This window comes from Rhinoraja longicauda, chromosome 1, assembly GCF_053455715.1.
Source record: "Rhinoraja longicauda isolate Sanriku21f chromosome 1, sRhiLon1.1, whole genome shotgun sequence".
Lineage (NCBI taxonomy): Eukaryota > Metazoa > Chordata > Chondrichthyes > Rajiformes > Arhynchobatidae > Rhinoraja > Rhinoraja longicauda.
In genome coordinates this window covers 135,662,290-135,682,102 of record NC_135953.1, presented here as the reverse complement: position 1 = coordinate 135,682,102, position 19,813 = coordinate 135,662,290, and the positions used below count along the sequence as shown (strand labels likewise).

The following is a 19,813-nucleotide window of genomic DNA, read 5'->3' as shown; positions in this document are numbered from 1 at the left end:
TTACTCTTAAATCCACTTCATTGGTTATTCTTGTTTGTTGAACTTTAATATTATTTTCCACTCCTCAGTTTTCAAACTTCAATCTTGCACTTGTTGTATTTATCATTGTGTGTGTACTGCTTACTCCGATTGAATAACTAATATTTGCTTAATGGACGCTGCTTAATTTGCCAACCACCTTTATGGAAGAATATTCATGAAATCTGAAAATAATTAGTATTTGTTGAAATAGAAAATGCAGTATAATGTCAGATTAAATATCTTAATCCAATGATTTATTTCCTGCTTCTGCATTACTGATTAGTTTAATTGAGATAATGATCTGACAAATCGACAGTTGTTAAATAGTTAGGAAGTGTGTGTTCTGTGATATGAATGAATGAATAAGTTTATTGGCCAAGTATGTGCATATACAAGGAATGTGCCTTGGTGCTCCGCTCACAATTAAGAATAAAGCATAAACACATCAAAACAATAAGGATACAACATTACGGTCTGAACATGTGGAGGATACAACATTATGGTCTAAACATGTGGTTTCTGATGTCAATCCACTGGTGAAATCATTTGAATACAAGTTTGTTGTGTTGGTATCACCTGTGCCAACTAGGTCTTTTGTTTCATGAGACAAGTGTTTACCACAAAACTAACTTGTGTTGGATAAAAATTACACTTATCTGGATGGGAAGAAAATTTTAAATTAGACCTACATTCAAAGAAAATTTAATTTCCTTGGTTTTTGATATTCGGAACATCATTGAGAACTTGGAACAGTGGTACATTCTTTATGGCACATCTGACTTGGCAGTCTTGCTCTGAGTCGTTGTTACAACTGGAAATCATTAACCTTTTGTACTTCTATGCTTATTTTTATGTGTGTGGGATTTTTAAAAAAAATCTGTACGGTGGCGCTTGTTGTATGACATTTAATTGATGAATTCCTGAATTATTTTTCTTGATGGAAAGTTATACATTTCAGTTTTTTTTCTGCTCTTGTCCTAGGAAGTACGCTTCAAGTATTATCAGTCCTACAGGAAAGACTGGAATTGCTTCATGAGTGAGGATTGTTCCGGAAATGTAAATAGCAGTGCTTCCGCGGGTGCTTTGGAAAAGTGTGACGGAGTCGAGCAGCGTCCTGTCAAACTGTTTAGCTTTGGTCATTCCAGTAAAAAAGTTAAAAAGAAAATCCGTGTCCATGGTTCAGGCAACTTGGAGTTGCAACTGCCTCTTGGCGACGCAACCATTACCAGTACAACACCAATTCCAAGCCCTGACCTTTCTCCATCCAGTAATTTTGCAAAGTTGCCAAATGTAACAGGTGAGCCTCTGGCCTGTGATTCAGCAGCCGCTTTCACCGAGTCATCTGTTCCAAACTTTGAGAGATTATTGACTAACTTGCCAAATTGCGGCACTGAGCAAAAGAAGCAAGAAGATAAACCCGTTCCATCGCCATCGTCTGAATCTGAAACCATCTCTAGCACTCCAAGTGTTGTGAAGACTCGGCCAACGGGTGCGACAGCGTTTAGTCCAGCCACTTCAACCTCGTGCACAGCAGTGCCAGCTTTTGCCAAAACCGATGAACACCAGCTCTTCAGAAACCTTGGCTTTGGTTTTGCTGGTTCCGCAGTAACTAAGTCCTCTGAATTACCACATCCACAAAATCATTCCAGTACTTCTGTCTTCGGTTTGGGACCAGTTCAACCCACAGCCACTTTCTGTGCTTCCCACTCACCCACGTTGTCCAATAACTCTGCAGTTGGAAACACTGCCAATAACAACTTGGCCACCAAAACGGGAAATGAACAAGCTCTGTTGGCATCAAGTTTCAGATCTGACAAGGCAAGTGAATACTTTTCCCCAAGCAGCACACTCACAAGTTTGACCAGTGTATTTCACAATAAAATTGCTTCTGACTCGCCTGGTGAAAATGTACCCCGTGACATTGGACAAAGTATCACTCCAGCTGCTGACAGTGGCAAAGGCCATTCAGTTGGAACAGCATGTGCTTTATCCTTGGCAAAAACCACAGAAGAATGTTCACAGAAAAACTCACCAAAATCACCTTTCAGCTTAAAAACGTTGGGACCTTTAGGTGATCAAAGCATGACAATGCCAATGAGCTCCATTTTCAGTTCTGAAATTCAAAAATCGAAATCTTTATTTACCAGCCTTGCCAACAAGCTATTTACAGAAAAATCAACTAAACCTTCAAGAAACTGGATAAGTTCATCTGCCATTGATTCAGCTGTTGCAAGTGGTGATGCGTCTACATTCTTTACACAAGTTCAGGCCAAGAGTGATGTTCCAAATGTGAAGGTTTTGTCTCTTGACAGATCCTCTGTCTTTAAATTTAAGGAGCCAAGTACTGTCACAGCTGCTTCAACTTTGTTTAGTTCCTCCCCTTCCTCGCTGTTTTCGGGTAGCTTTAAGCCAGCTCAAAGAAACAAGGCATCAAATTATTCCAGTCGCTCCTTGGAAATGTTTTCCGGTTGCTCCACGAAGCATTCAACTGGTTCCATTCCTGTGGAGCCAATGACCTGTTTAAGTCAACAACTCTTGGCAACAAGTCAGCACCAAAACATTGTTAAACCATTCAATTTATTCGAAGTGAAGAAAGAAATTGAGATACCGATAGTTGCTGAACCATCGAGACATAATAATTCACCTGGCATTAAGAATGAAGATTTGCCACCAGCATTGAGTGAACAGAGTATTGACGAAACATCGACCAATGACAGTTTTGAAAAATGCAAACCTAAAAAAGCACTGCAAATTGAAAATGGGATAAATTGTAAACCAGTGGTGGTTAACAAGAAAAAAGCAGCTAGATCTAGACGTGTACATTTCATGAAAGAACACTCCTCAGCAATCCACCAACTGGAAATCGGTATTGCACATCTGAATTTTGGAATTGGAACCAGCAAAGCAAAGGAAACTGCAACATCCGAAGCTCCCAGAAGTACACAACAGTCGAGAAAGGACGAAGAATCTGATCCCGGTTTGCAACTGAGTAACATGACACCTTCACTTGAAGCTTCTTCGGAGAAATTTTCCAATAATGTTGAAGAAAGAGGAAAAGAATCACCTGTGTTGTGCGATCAAATCGAGGATGCACAAGGGTTGCATTTTTCTAAAAACCTTGGACGCACTGGAGTGCACCACAGTTCTGCAACCTGCAGTGACATTTCTCCTGCAGAACATGAGAACGAGCTGATTGATAAAGCAGGCTCTTCGTTTAGTCCAGCAGGACGCATCGTTTTAGAGCTTCCAAATCTTTCACACAGCAACGATTTTACACTTGTCCCACCTAAAAGCAGCAGTTTTGGGTTCATTGATAATGTTAACACAAAAGCAGAAGCTATCCAGAAAGCAGCAACAGATTCCCCACTTGCCACTGCTGCTCCTGTCTTTTCTTTTGGTGCTGGTTTGAGTTTCCAGTTCAAACTCGGGGAAAGTGACCAAACAGGGGAAAGGGGGAATAGTGAAGGAGATTGTAAAACTGGACCCAAACCAATGTTCCCATTCCCCCCACCAGTTGACCATCGACCCAGAGCAATAACTACGGAAGACATTCTCTTTTCCAACCGAGGGCGGTTATACTACTTGGAAAAATCATCCCTGCAGTGGATGGAACGAGGATTTGGAGAGATTAGAATTTTGCGGTGCAAAACAAGAGTTCTTCCGCGGCTGGTGATGTGGAACTCTGCTAATCAATGCTGTGCCAATCATTGGATCACCGGTGACCTGGAGCTGAAAGAATCGCAGAACTGCGATCATAACTGGACTTGGAGCGCGCTGGACTATTCGGAGAGGAAGGCGACCTATTTAGATTATGCTGTGCACTTTAAGTTGAAAGAAGCTGCTCAGATGTTCAGAGTGGTATTTGAAACAGTGCAAAGTGCAACTGAGATGCCCGAACCCACAGAAAACAACGCGAGCTGTTCAGCAGAAGACACCTCAAAATGTGATCGCAGTGGGAGTGTTTCGTCTGCTGCGGCACCTGATTTGAAAGAGGAGGAAAAGCTTTTGCACGGTAAATCGTACAGGAGGTGTTCTACAATACAGCAAAGTGCATTTTTAATACGGGTCCACCATAGTTTTTGTTTTTTCCCCCCGGCAACTGGTCCTTTAATTTGGACAAAATCACGAGAGCGCACTTGAAATCTTCCCGCCCCCCCCCTCCCAAACGAATGCCCCCCTAAAAGTGTGGCGCCTAGGCTGGGTGTGGCGGCCGATCTCGACCTCTGCCTCATCGACACTTCCAAGCCAATCACCAGGTCAAATTTTCCCTCTGCGGCTGTGGCTCTGGAACTCATAGAAACATTAAAAAATAGGTGCAGGAGTGACATTTCTCCTGCAGAACATGAAAACGACCTGATTGATAAAGCAGGCTCTTCGTTTAGTCCAGCAGGACGGATCGTTTTAGAGCTACCAAATCTTTCACACAGCGACGATTTTACACTTGTCCCACACTGTATTGCACCTAAAAGCAGCAGTTTTGGGTTCATTGATAATGTTAACACAAAAGCAGAAGCTATCCAGAAAGCAGCAACCGATTCCCCACTTGCCACTGCTGCTCCTGGTTTGCGCCCTGTTTTTGCTTTTGGTTCTGGTTTGAGTTTCCAGTTCAAACTCAGAGAAAGTGACCAAACAGGGGAAAAGGGCCTATAGTGAAGGAGATTGTAAAACTGGACCCAAAGCAATGTTCCCATTCCCCCCACCAGTTGATCATCGATCCTTTGAGCCAGCACCGCCATTAACCATATAACCATATAACAACTACAGCACGGAAACAGGCCCGTTCGGCCCTACCAGTCCATGCCGACCACTCTCTCTGACCTAGTCTCATCTACCTGCTCTCAGACCATAACTCTCCAATCCCCTCTTATCCATATACCTATCCAATTTACTCTTAAATAATAAAATCGAGCCTGCCTCCACCACTTCCACCGGAAGCCCATTCCATACAGCCACCACCCTCTGAGTAAAGAAGTTACCCCTCATGTTACCCCTAAACTTTTGTCCCTCAATTCTGAAGCTATGTCCCCTTGTTGGAATCTTCCCCACTCTCAAAGGGAAAAGCCTACCCACGTCAACTCTGTCCGTCCCTCTTAAAAATTTTAAAACCTCTATCAAGTCCCCCCTCAACCTTCTACGCTCCAAAGAATAAAGACCCAACCTGTTCAACCTCTCTCTGTAGCTTAAGTGCTGAAACCCAGGCAACATTCTAGTAAATCTCCTCTGTACCCTCTCCATTTTGTCGACATCCTTCCTATAATTTGGAGACCAGAACTGCACACCATACTCCAGATTCGGCCTCACCAATGCCTTGTACAATTTTAACATTACATCCCAACTTCTATATTCGATGCTCTGATTTATAAAGGCAAGCATACCAAACGCCTTCTTCACCACCCTATCTACATGAGATTCCACCTTCAGGGAACAATGCACAGTTATTCCCAGATCCCTCTGTTCCACTGCATTCCTCAATTCCCTACCATTTACCCTGTACGTCCTATTTTGATTTGTCCTACCAAAATGCAGCACCTCACACTTATCAGCATTAAACTTCATCTGCATTAAACTTCATGGCTGATCATCCACAATCAATAACCCGTGCCTGCCTTCTCCCCATATCCCTTGATTCCGCTAGCCCCCAGAGCTCTATCTAGCTCTCTATTTTAAATTCATCCAGTGATTTGGCCTCCACTGCCCTCTGTGGCAGAGAATTCCACAAATTCATAACTCTCTGGGTGGAAAAAGTTCCTTCTCGCCTCAGTTTTAAATGGCCTCCCCTTTATTCTAAGACTGTGGCCAGATGGAGCCGGCAAATTCATTCCCACAGCCGTCTTCCCCAGCCGGCTGGCTTTGCCGGGCCAGTTTCTCAGCCCCCCCAAGGTTGTGACCTCTGGTCGGCAAAACTGATAATACGGCAAGTCTCTGGAACCCACAGGGTGCTGGAAAATCAGTGGTGGACCTGCACAGCATAATATTTCTCTGAATTTCGTAAGGATAGCGGAGTCAGGGGGTATGGGGAGAAGGCAGGAACGGGGTACTGATTGAGAATGATCAGCCATGATCACATTGAATGGCGGTGCTGGCTCGAAGGGCCGAATGGCCTCCTCCTGCACCTGTTGTCTATTGTCTGCCAACATCAGTGTGTTTAATTGAGGTACAAAAACTATCTACATTCTCAACCTTTTAACAGCCGTCTGTTTTTAATTTAAAACAAGCTCTACAAATCCATTGTACCCTCAAACCTTATCTGTTGCATTTAGTGCTCAAAATGTGGCCTCCTCTGCATCATGGGACCATGTGATCTTTTTGCAGAACATCGGCACTTTGTGAGCAAAGGCATCCTGAGCTTCCTGCTAGAAGTCATTTAACTCCCCCTTCAAATTCTCACAATGAATTGAGTACTTTATTGTCAGATGTGCCAAGTCACAGTGAAATTCTTTGGCCTCGCCAAGGTATGCAAATAGCCACCCGCAAGGGGCGCTTACCAAGTTACAAATCCCCCCCCCCCCCCCCCGTGCCAGTTTCCCCTTTGTTTTTTTTCTCTCCCCCCCTCAGGTGGTCCCCCCACGCCAGGTCCCCCTTTGTTCTTCCCTCGGCAGTGCTGTCCTCACTTCCGTGTGGTCCGCCCTCCTCTGTCGGTCGGCGCCCTCATCGACCCCTCCACTATCGCTGCTGGGTCCTCTCCGGACACATCAGTGGCGCCAACCCAGCCATGGGCTCTGACCTCGGTCACGGGCTCCACCGACCCAGGCCTGGGGCTCTCACCTCAGCCAAGGCCTTCAACGACCCGGCCCCGGGGCTCTGACCTCGGTCACGGGCTCCACCGACCCGGCCCCGGATCTCTGACCTCGATCACGGGCTCCACTGACCCAGCCCCGGGGCTCTGACCCCGGTCACGGGCCCACCGACCCAGCCCCGGGGCTCTGACCCCAGCCACGGGCTCCAGCGACGCAAGCCCAGGGCTCTGACCCCGGTCACGGGCTCCACCGACCCAGCCCCGGTGCTCTGACCTCAGCCACCATCTCCAACGACCCAGCTCCGGGGCTCTGACCCCGGCCACGGTCTCTACTGACCCAGGCCCGGGGCTCTGACCCCGGCCAGGGTCTCTACTGACCCAGGCCCGGGGCTCTGACCCCAGCCACGGGCTCCAACGACCCAGCCCAGGGGCTCTGACCCCAGCCATGGGCTCCAACGACCCAGCTCAGGGGCTCTGACCCCGGCCACGGTCTCTACTGACCCAGGCCCGGGGCTCTGACCCCAGCCACGGGCTCCACCGACCCAGCCCCGGGGCTCTGACCCCAGCCACGGGCTCCAACGACCCAGCCCCGGGGCTCTGACCCCAGCCACGGGCTCCAACGACCCAGCCCCGGGGCTCTGACCCCGGCCACGGTCTCTACTGACCCAGCCCAGGGGCTCTGACCCCAGCCACGGGCTCCACCGACCCAGCCCCGGGGCTCTGACCCCAGCCACGGGCTCCACCGACCCAGCCCCGGGGCTCTGACCTCAGCCACCATCTCCAACGACCCAGGCCCGGGGCTCTGACCCCAGCCACGGTCTCTACTGACCCAGGCCCGGGGCTCTGACCCCGGTCACGGGCTCCACCGACCCAGCCCCGGGGCTCTGACCCCAGCCACGGGCTCCAACGACCCAGCCCAGGGGCTCTGACCCCAGCCACGGGCTCCAACGACCCAGCCCAGGGGCTCTGACGGCCGTGGGCTCTGGACCCACAGCGGCTCCAACCTCTGCTACTCCACGGCCCGCCAGCCCAACGACCTGTCTGTCCTTCACCTTCTCCACTGCCACAGTGAAGACAAGCACAAACTAGCAGAACAGCAACTCCTATCCCACTTGGGTGACCTGCAGCCCAACGGATAAATGTTACATTTTCCACTTTCGGGCAACCCGCAACTTTTGTGTTCCGCGTCTCTATCTCCTGTTTTCTATTGAGGGGCCTGTAGTACAACCCCATTATAGAGTGCTTGCACCTTTCATATTTTTAAACTCCACCCATATCATCAGTGGAAGAACCCTCCAATATGCCCTCTTCGAGTGCTTCTGTGATGGTTTCCTGATTAGTAGTGCAACTCCTCCCTCTCTTGTTGCCTTCCTCTCGATCACATCCGAAGCATTGAAACGCTGGAACATTGAGCTGCCAGTCTTGTCCTCTCACAACCATTTTACTGCAGTTGCCACAATATCAGTTGCCACAAGGGCGCAGCGGTAGAGTTGCTGCCTTACAGCGAATGCAGCGCCGGAGACTCAGGTTCGATCCTGACTACGGGCGCCGTCTGTACGGAGTTTGTACGTTCTCCCCGTGACCTGCGTGGGTTTTCTCCGAGATCTTCGGTTTCCTCCCACACTCCAAAGACGTACAGGTATGTAGGTTAATTGGCTGGGCAAATGTAAAAATTGTCCCTAGTGGGTGTAGGATAGTGTTAGTGTGCGGGGATCGCTGGGCGGCGCAGACCCGGAGGGCCGAAGGGCCTGTTTCTGCACTGTATCTCTAAATAAAAAATAAAAAATAAATAAAAAATCATAGTCCTAAGCATCAACTCAGTCTAAGTTCATCTTGCTTTCTCCGCAATACTCCTTGCATTGGAATAAATACTTCAGCCCACCAGTGTCACCATATTCCTTCACCTCACCTTGCATGTTCTTCCTTTTGAGACTTACTGGTCCTAACCTCTACCTTCCCATTCCCATTTCTGATCTAGCACTCTGGTTCCCATCTAGTTAAACCCTCCCGAGTAGTACTTGCATACCTCCCTGCAAGGATATTGGTCCCCTTCCAGTTCAGATGCAACCTGTCCCTCTAATGCAGGTCACCTTTGCCCCAGAAGAGGGGTCAGAGGAAGAACATGCAAACTCCACACAGACAGCAACCGTAGTCAGGATCGAACCCAGATCTCTGGTGCCTCCAAAGCAGCATGCCTACCACTGCACTACTGTGTTTATATATAGTTGATTCCAGATTAAGCAGATTGAAAACAATAGAATATTTTTGCCTGAAGAAGGGTCTCCACCCGAAACGTCACCCATTCCTTCTCTCCAGAGATGCTGCCTGTCTCGCTGAGTTACTCCAGCATTTTGTGTCTACCTTCGATTTAAACCAGCTTCTGCAGTTCTTTCCTGCACAGAATATTTTTGAGGCTGTTCTCAATACTTTGAGAAAATGTTCTCATCAAAATTAACTTCGCTGAATTGACTATTTGGTAGGATTGTATTTTCAGCAATTTCTTCACTTTGAGCATTTTATCCTTAAAATCATTATTTCTTCCTCTGCCTCAATCAGCTGATTGATTGACTGTTGGGGCTGATTCTGATATTGCAAGGCGTTTTTTCTACATTTCTTTCTCTCACCTTGCCCTTCAGTTTTTACTTGAGAGCAGAAGAATTGGAAATGGTGTCTGATTTTTGTCTTCAGCTTTGAGCTCACTTAGAGACTGCTCTTGCCCAGTTAAACTGAGCAAAACTGGGGAATAAATACAGATGCCCCTGATACCTTGAGCTCAGTTACACACTGAGTAAACTGCAGTCGAATGAATTCCAAATAGTTTTTTCCAAAAATTCTGGTGATGAATTTACAGGAAAAAAAATAACTGCTTTGGGTTGAATAATTGTCATTATTTCCAAATAGAAGACAGAAACATGGAAAATAGGTACTGGAGTAGGCCATTCGGCCCTTCGAGCCAGCACCGCCATTCAATATGATCATGGCTGATCATCCAAAATCACTACCCCGTTCCTGCTTTTTCCCCATATCCCTTGATTCTGTTAGCCCTTGATTCTGTTAGCCCTTGATTCTGTTAGCCCGAAGAGCTAAATCTAACTCCCTCTCATGAAACCATCCTGTGAATTGGCCCCCTCTGTGGCAGAGAATTCCACAGATAACCTTGCATGTCTACACTGATCGGTGTACTTCTAAAAATGTGTCCAATTACATTTTATTGAAACCATTGATCAGGACGAGAAATGACCTCTAATGTTTTGTGATTTTTATTTATCTCGGTGCTTCTGAGTAGAAGATGAAGATGTGGTCATGCTGAGTGAAGTTACAGCGACTCCAGAACAGAGAGCTCTTGCCTTAAAGTTGCTTCTTCCCCCAACTTTCTTCTGTTACAAGAATAAGCCGGGCTATCACAGCAGCAGCGATGATGAAGGTATGGTCAAATTCTATTGTTTTTTCCAAATCAAATGCAAAAAGAATCAAATAAATTGTTCACGGGATTGTTCACTTTTGAGAAAAATGACATCTATGTCTTCATTCTACTCCCACAAAAAGAGTAAAACTCCACACACATGGCAGATACATTTCTCTCTCCAGATTCACACATTAGTGTTTTGTGGAAAGGAAGAATATCTTGTCCAAATGGATTTGAGAACTTGTTGATCCTGGAAATCCACATAGTTCCCTCCAGAGTGTAATTTTTATTTATATATATATATATATATATATATATATATGTATCAGAGGAAATTTATGACTTGAGAGGAGGCAGCGATGTTTGTACTGATTGGAAAAACAGTTACCCAGCATAATGTAGAATTCTCTGCCTCAGAAGGCAGTGGAGGCCAATTCTCTGAATGCATTCAAGAGAGAGCTAGATAGAGCTCTTAAGGATAGCGGAGTCAGGGGGTATGGGGAGAAGGCAGGAACGGGGTACTGATTGAGAATGATCAGCCATGATCACATTGAATGGCGGTGCTGGCTCGAAGGGCCGAATGGCCTCCTCCTGCACCTATTGTCTATTGTCTATCATACCACCTTCCAGCAAAGGCCCTAAACTCTGCTGGTCACAAGCACTTCATAAATATAGTAAGGCTAGATAATAAGGAATTGTACAATTAGGTCATTTTGCCCCATCAAGTCTACTCCGCCATTCAATCATGGCTGATCTGTCTCTCCCTCCTAACCCCATTCTCCTGCCTTCTCCCCGTAGCCTCTGACACCCGTGGATGCCGCACTTAATGAACTTAATGAGATACTTGATGGACTCTGAAGAAGGGTCTCGACCCGAGACGTCACCCATTCCTTCTCTCCAGCGATGCTGCCCTGTCTCGCAGAGTTACTCCAGCTTTAGATCTGTGTAAATCTCCTCTGCACCCTCCCCAGCAGTGCCAGATCTTTCCTGTCACGTGGTGTGCAGAATTGTGCTCAGTACTCGAGCTGTGGACTAACTTTATTTCCAGCACAACTTCCCCGCACTTGCATTCTACCCCTCGGATAATAAACGAAAGCAACCCCTTGTTGTGTCCTTTGAACTGAGTCAATAGACAATAGGTGCAGGAGGAGGCCATTCGGCCCTTCGAGCCAGCACCGCCATTCAATGTGATCATGGCTGATCATTCTCAATCAGTACCTCGTTCCTGCCTTCTCCCCATACCCCATGACTCCGCTATCCTTAAGAGCTCTATCTAGCTCTCTCTTGAATGCATTCAGAGAATTGTCCTCCACTGCCTTCTGAGGCAGAGAATTCCACAGATTCACAACTCTCTGACTGAAATTTTTTTTCCTCATCTCAGTTCTAAATGGCCTACCACTTATTCTTAAACTGTGGCCCCTTGTTCTGGACTCCCCCAACATTGGGAACATGTTTCCTGCCTCTAACGTGTCCAACCCCCTAATAATCTTATACGTTTCGATAAGATCTCCTCTCATCCTTTTAAATTCCAGTGTGTACAAGCCTAGTCGGACCAGTCTCCAGTCACTCATACGCTGAAGGTGGTTAACACAGAAAACATTCCCTTGGAGACCCTCTCGGTAGATTCTCTAAGCTCCAAGTATAGAGTTTTTACATGTTTTAAACACAAATAACATTAAATGGTTAACTACATTTTGAATTAATGGCTGCTACTTCCATGCTTATTTCATAACTCCCTGAATGACACTCCTGTGCCTTTTTAATAGCCAGTGTAAGAAAATAACTGCAGATGCTGGTACAAATCGAAGGTATTTATTTCACAAAATGCTCGAGTAACTCAGCAGGTCAGGCAGCATCCCAGGAGAGAAGGAATGGGTGACGTTTCGGGTCGAGACCCTTCTTCAGACTGATGTCAGGGGGGGCGGGTCAAAGGAAGGGTATAGGTGGAGGCAGGAAGATAGAGGGAGATCTGGGAGGGGAAGAGAGGGACAGAGGAACTATCTAAAGTTGGAGGTCAATGTTCATACTAGCCATATCACTGCTATATCACTAGTCATATCACTTTTTAATAGCCATATCACTTTGCTGCTTTAAGGATTCATGCACATAGAGAAGATAGACACAAAATGCTGGAATAACTCAAACTGAAGAAGAGTCTCGACCCGAAACGTCACCCATTCCTTCTCTCCAGAGATGCTGCCTGTCCCGCTGAGTTACTCCAGCATTTTGTGTCGTCTTCGGTCTAAACCAGCACCTGCAGTTCCTTCCTACTCATTCATGCACACATATTCTGATGTCTGTCGGCTCATCCTCACTCTTAAGTAACCTCCCTTTCATTGTGTACTCCGTTACCCATTTAATGTCCGGAAACGCATTTGTCCGCATTCATAACGACTGACCAGACCATCTAGTCTTTCTGCAAAGTTAGACTTTTCTTCTTGTTGACAACCACACAACTAACTTTTCTATCATTTGAAGGTATTTATTCACAAAATGCTGGAGTAACTCAGCAGGTCAGGCAGCATCTCGGGAGAGAAGGAATGGGTGACGTTTCGGGTCGAGACCCTTCTTCAGACTGATGTCAGGGGGGCGGGACAAAGGAAGGATATAGGTGGAGACAGGAAACATAGAAACATAGAAAATAGGTGCAGGAGTAGGCCATTCGGCCCTTCGAGCCTGCACCACCGCCATTCAATATGATCTTGGCTGATCATCCAGCTCAGTAACCTGTACCTGCCTTCTCTCCATACCCCCTGATGCCTTTAGCCACAAGGGCCACATCTAACTCCCTCTTAAATATAGCCAATGAACTGGCCTCAACTACCTTCTGTGGCAGAGAATTCCACAGACTCACCACTCTGTGTGAAGAAATGTTTTCTCATCTCGGTCCTAAAAGACTTCCCCCTTATCCTTAAGCTGTGACCCCTGGTTCTGGACTTCCCCAACATCGGGAACAATCTTCCCGCATCTAGCCTCTCCAACCCCTTAAGAATTTTATATGTTTCAATAAGATCCCCCCTCAGTCTTCTAAATTCCAGCGAGTACAAGCCGAGTCTATCCAGTCTTTCTTCATATGAAAGTGCCGCCATCCCAGGGATCAATCTGGTGAACCTTCTCTGTACTCCCTCTAAGGCTAGAATGTCTTTCCTCAGATTAGGAGACCAAAACTGCACATAGGAAGATAGAGGGAGAACTGGGAAGGTCTGGGATTCCAGCTGCCTGCTGATCCTCCGACATTGGTGCTATCGCCAGGGAGAATTAAAAACTGATAATCAGACTCTCTGCAGTTTCCTTCCTTACTTTTTAAATGGCTTCATAAGATCATAAGTGATGGGAACAGAATTAGGCCATTCAGCCCATCAAGTCTACTCCACTGTTCAATCATGGCTGATCTATCTCCCCTTCCTAACCCCATTCTGCCTGCCTTCTCCCCATAACCTCTGACACCCGTACTAATCAAGATTCTATCTATCTCTGCCTTAAATACATCCGGGCTTGTCTCCACAGCTTTCTGTGGCAAAGACTTCCACAGATTCACCCACCCTCTGACTAAAGAAATTTCTCCTCATCTCCTTCCCAAAAGAACGTCCTTTAATTCTGAGGCTATGACCTCTAGTCCTAGACTCTCCCGCTAATCAAAACATCCTCTCCACATCCACTCTCTCCTTGTGGTATATTTCGGTAAGGTCTTAATAGTTTATCTACTTTTGAGAGATGTTAAATTATTTAAATACTTTCTCATTTGCTATGTTTATCACCTCCAGTAGTTCCCCTAAGCTCCAACAGTTGCATTAATCTCCTCTTGTTGCGAAGCAAGTGTTCGGAACATTAGACATGTCCACCATGCCCACACAAGTCCGCTGTATGGTCTGCAATAGACCCAACTCCTTTCATTATTACCTAAATAGGAACAATGTCAACAGATGAACAATATGAACCTTTTGCATTGTTGTAATTCAAGTATCCGCAAATAAAATCCCTCGCGTCGTTGATGCTATCCCTTACTACAAAATACATACAGGTGCTCCTCCACTTACGATGGGGTTACATTCCGAGAAACCCATCGGAAACCGAGAGTATCGTAAGTCGAAAGGCATTTAATGCACCTGATCGCGTGGCCGGAAGCGAGCTGCCGTTTCCACCATCGCAAAGTTGAAATATCGTACGTCGAAGCATCGTCAGGGGATATGGGGAGAAGGCAGGAACGGGGTACTGATTGAGAATGATCAGCCATGATCACATTGAATGACGGTGCTGGCTCGAAGGGCCGAATGGCCTCCTCCTGCACCTATTGTCTATTGTCTATTGTCTATTGTAAGCTGGGGAGCATCTGTATTTGTGAACATATTTTGACATTATCAGTATTTGTGATATTTCATCTTTTCAACAGATGAGAATTTTGAGACTGCACTAGGGATGCTCGGTGGAAAGCTTTATCGTAACAAGATATAATATTTTTAATGCCTTGCCGACTCATGGTAAGTTTAATCTTCATTCACTAAAGTCCTTTTGTTGCCGTGATTCATCTTGCAGAGATCCCGGGGAAGACGTAGGGTTGTAACAATGGCAAGAAGGTTTGGTTTTCCTTTTATGGGAGAAGGATTTCTGCTTCTCACAGTCCAACTGATCCCCACGAAGGAAAGGGAAACCTTTACCTTTGATGCCTCGTGTTCCAAAACTCTCAGTGGATTCTTTGTTTAGGAGGGAATTGTACATTGTTTGAGTTGTCACAGGAAAGGACATGTAAGAAAATAACTGCAGACGCTGGTACAAATCGAAGGTTATTTAGTCACAAAATGCTGGAGTAACTCAGCCGGTCAGGCAGCATCTCAGGAGAGAAGGAATGGATGACGTTTCGGGTCGAGACCCTTCTTTAGTCTGAAGAAGTGTCTCGACCCGAAACGTCACCCATTCCTTCTCTCCTGAGATGCTGCCTGCCCTGCTGAGTTACTCCAGCATTTTGTGACTAAATACAGGAAAGGACATGGTGGCTTCTGGGTGGCAGGTTAGGTTAGCTGGTTAGGTGTCTCATTATCATTCACTCAATGTGCATAATAGGATTCCAGAGTGATATCTTCAAATGATAATTCCATTGTCTGTGTTACTGTGGAGGACTCCTGCAGTGCTTAAAGGGCCTGTCCCACTTAGGTGATTTTAAGGCGACTGCCAGCGACTAGGCTGTCGCCGAACGTTTGCCGGGGTGTCGCGGGCATGATCGTGAGGAGTCTTCAATGAATCGTAGCGGATCTCGGCGCGTCGCGGAAAAAATTCCAGATATAAATTTCTCGGCGACAGCTGGCTTGTCGCCAGGTATCGTAACTTATTGCGGGCGCTGTCTGTCGCATGCTGTCCCCAGGTTTGCTAGGTTGTCGCAGGTGCATTTTTAGAAAAGGCATTTGAAGACACCAGAAGATAGTTTTGTTTAACCAATTTATTTACCGTCAGGACATTTGACAGGTAGATTGGAGGCGACAGTTTGACGGTCAGGTAAGCGTGGGAATTTTGCGATGTTTCCGAAGACGGTGCAATCTCTTAGCCAGGTGCTAGTTTCACAATAAAAAGGTTACTTGTATCGACCTGACTCGGCATTGTCGTGGTCATTGTCGTGGTCATTGTCGTGGTCATTGTCGTGGTCATTGTCGTCGGGTAAAAGAAAATTTTGGCGATCTGCTACGACTTTGACAGTCGCCGGCAGTCGCCTTAAAAATCGCGTAACTGAGACAGGCCCTTAAGAGAGCAGATCTTGATATTTGTGGTGGTCTGTCATTTGCTGCACAACGTTGTATGTGTAAGGGTGTATTCTACATGGGGGGGGGGGGGACGGGACTGAGGTGGAAAGGGTGGGAAGGAGAGGAAGAGGAGCCAGAAAAATAATGGAAAACATCCAACTCCTCTACTCGAATTCACTAAATTTTTCAACGTAGCAACATGTCCCATCTTTAGTCTAATTTTTGATTATCACAATATTTGAATGGCAACAATTCTAAAATAAGTGGACTGATCCTAAATGTTTGCGTAAAGCATCCCCAAAAACACCATGTACACATGACCAAGTGATCATTTTATTCACAAAATGCTGGAGTAACTCAGCAGGTCAGGCAGCATCTCGGGAAAGAAGGAATGGGTGACGTTTCGGGTCGAGACCCTTCTTCAGACTGATGTCGGGGGGCGGGACAAAGGAAGGGTATAGGTGGAGACAGGAAGATAGAGGGAGATCTGGGAAGGACGAGGGGAAGGGAGGGACAGAGGAGCTATCTGAAGTTGTAACAACAACCAAGTGATCATGGTGGCTGCCCTTGTAGTGCTACTTCAGCTTGACTGCATGACTGCTGCTTGACTGGTAGCCTCTCCAGCAATTAGACTTTGAGTGCAATCGAGCAGTTCTGGTCCAAGGCAGCCAGGTTTTGGATGGCACCTTTTTTTGGTGTGAATGACAAAGATCTGAGCTTGCTGGCTTGTCTTCGTCTAGTGAAAGACATCTGCTGGATTGTTGACAATGTAGGAGCCTTTTGTATGTTGGTGGGCATAGCTGAGCTTCCACTGAGCATCCAAATGTCTGGTTGCAGTGTGTTGGATTGGAAGCTATAACATTTATACATTAATGACTTGGATGAAGGGATTAAAAGTACCATTAGCAAATTTGCAGATGACACAAAGCTGGGTGGCAGTGTGAATTGTGAGGAAGATGCTATGAGGTTGCAGGGTGACTTGGACAGGTTGTGTGAGTGGGCGGATGCATGGCAGATGCAGTTTAATGTGGATAAGTGTGAGGTTATCCACTTTGGTGGTAAGAATAGGAAGGCAGATTATTATCTGAATGGTGTCAAGTTAGGAAAAGGGGACGTACAACGAGATCTGGGTGTCCTAGTGCATCAGTCACTGAAAGGAAGCATGCAGGTACAGCAGGCAGTGAAGAAAGCCAATGGAATGTTGGCCTTCATAACAAGAGGAGTTGAGTATAGGAGTAAAGAGGTCCTTCTGCAGTTGTACAGGGCCCTAGTGAGACCGCACCTGGAGTACTGTGCGCAGTTTTGGTCTCCAAATTTGAGGAAGGATATTCTTGCTATTGAGGGCGTGCAGCGTAGGTTTACTAGGTTAATTCCCGGAATGGCAGGACTGTCATATGTTGAAAGACTGGAGCGGCTAGGCTTGTATACACTGGAATTTAGAAGGATGAGAGGGGATCTGATCGAAACATATAAGATTATTAAGGGGTTGGACACAGTTTAAGAATAAGGGGTAGGCCATTTAGAACTGAGATGAGGAAAAACTTTTTCAGTCAGAGAGTTGTAAATCTGTGGAATTCTCTGCCTCGGAAGGCAGTGGAGACCAATTTTCTGAATGCATTCAAAAGAGAGCTAGATAGAGCTCTTAAGGATAACGGAGTCAGGGGGTATGGGGAGAAGGCTTGAACGGGGTACTGATTGAGAATGATCAGCCATGATCACATTGAATGGCGGTGCTGGCTCGAAGAGCCGAATGGCCTAATCATGCACCTATTGTCTATTGTCTATTTGTAATCATGTGCTGCATTGTGTTGGCCTCTGCGTGCAGAGTTGCTCATGAATTCTCCTGCATTCACAAACTGACTGAATGAACGTAACGTTAACTCTGTTTGTCTTCACAGAATCTGCCTGCGCAGCTGAATTCCCAGCATTTTCAGTTTTGTTTGGTATTCACTGAAGATGACTTGATTTTGTATGATATTTCATCTGAACATAAGTGGGACCAGATATAGACTATGGAGCCAGCTACATATTCATTAAAATCAAGACTGAACTAACTTAGAGTAGTAACTCTAGTTTCATGTTTACTTTGGAATTCGCAGTGCCAAAAAAACCTATTGATTGCAGTCTTGAACATATATATATACCGTTTAATTTGAATAATCAATACCAATTTATAACAATCTAATGTATATTTACTAAATTCATTCAATGTATTAAAATGAATCATAAAGAGTGCCTAAAAACAAAGTACAAAATGGATCTGAAAAATATTTACTTTGCTATTCATAGATGTAAGTTTCATTTCTTTTTTAGGTACTGCAGTCTTTGGCTGTGTGTAGTGGTATTCTGCAACTGAATGTATGTGCATTGGCAACACACACACACACACACACATTTTTTGTTTAATGTCTTAGTATCAGTTGTTATATTTTGGAGGTGTGCAAAGCCTCCACAATAAGTTGCGTCAGGGGCTTGCTGGCTGAAGAGCAAGAATGTGTAAATGAGCGCGTGAGATTAGTTGCAGGTGTGTGGGTTGCCCACATTGGGGTCAAATTAATCTGCTTACAGCTCTCGTATTTGGATTGAAGCGGACAAGGGATTTGCTCCAAACCAGCCTTTTGTAGATTAGAACGCTCCAATTTGACTTGCCAACCTAGTCGAAACTCTGTGATTTAAATTGCCAAAAAAAAAACTTGCCATAAAATGTGAGATGAGGACTGATTCAAGGATGTGGCAGAGCAGTCTCGGTGATTTGCCCCAGTCTTATTACCACCCAAATCACTACTAAAGTGCACCTAATCTTGCATCTATTCTCCAACTGAATGGAAGCTAAACGTACCAATTGTACTCGCCTTTTGGAACTGAAAAGCAGATTCTGGAGATTTTTAAAAAACCGAGATGATGTTAAGTTGGGGCAATGACACAACATGCAGTCATAAAAATAATAGTTACGTGTAGGAAAGAGCTGCAGATGCTGGTTTAAATTGAAGGTAGACACAAAATGCTGGAGAAACTCAGCGGGACAGGCAGCATCTCTGGAGAGAAGGAATGGGTGACGTTTTGGGTTTAGACCCTTCTTCAGACTAAATAATAGCTCTGGTACATATCTTGCAAGAATCTGTCACTATTGCTTATTGGACCAGCATTGCCTTGGGAGGGGAGCGGGAGGGTGCTGAAAAGTAATCCTCACGACTAGCAAAAGCTTTTGAGCCTTGTAACTTGAGTACAATTTTAACATTGCAATTCATTCCTATTAGTTTATGCAGCAAATCAATTCTGCATTAATTGTTACCATCACTGTATTTCTAACTTGTCTGTAATGCTGAACTTATTTTTTGATTAAAAATCACTTGGGAACCAGTATTTCCTGTTTTATAATTAAAAAAAAAAAAATCTGTCGTCCTTCTGTTGCCTATCTGAAGCAGACTGGCTAGAGTGGGTGTGGAGAGGATGTTTTGACTAGTGGGGGAGTCTAGGACTAGAGGTCATAGCCTCAGAATTAGAGGATTATGGCGAGTCTGGAAACTTGATCTTTGTTGAAGAAGTTTATTGCGACAGCAATATTCGATTACAAAGTTTTCTTAACAAGATTACAGACAACCATTAAAACTAACTGTTCTCTTCGAAGACTTCTCCCAACTGACTCTTTTCAGGCGCCAAAAGCGCACATGACAACGCTGTTCAATCAGCGGTGTCGCTCTCTGGACCAATCCCTACGGTCGCACCCACACGTGACCTTGCTGGCCAATCTGAGGGTTCGACAACTAGGACCACTTTCTATGGTCGCTACATGACCCCCTCCCCAGAACCCGAGGTACGGAACCTAGCAGGGAGCCGGATTTTGCGACCAGAACGAGTAAGGAGAGGGGCAGCCTGAACCACAGGAGCAGGGGATTCCGGACCTGGTGGAACTGCCGGAGC

General features: G+C 45.7%; 1 protein-coding gene across 2 annotated transcripts in view; it reads left to right on the top strand.

Annotated features, from left to right (window-relative positions):
* Positions 1-19,242, top strand: part of LOC144597529 (uncharacterized) — a 48,272-nt gene extending 29,030 nt beyond the window's left edge. For both annotated transcript variants that reach the window (XM_078407019.1, XM_078407011.1), the window contains 4 exons: positions 1,003-4,033; positions 10,044-10,181; positions 14,554-14,641; positions 17,791-19,242. In XM_078407019.1, coding sequence (XP_078263145.1) covers positions 1,003-4,033; positions 10,044-10,181; positions 14,554-14,615 — 3,231 coding nt within the window. In that variant the 3' untranslated portion in view covers positions 14,616-14,641; positions 17,791-19,242. The remainder of the gene's footprint in view (positions 1-1,002; positions 4,034-10,043; positions 10,182-14,553; positions 14,642-17,790) is intronic.
* Positions 19,243-19,813: the final 571 nt, after the last annotated feature.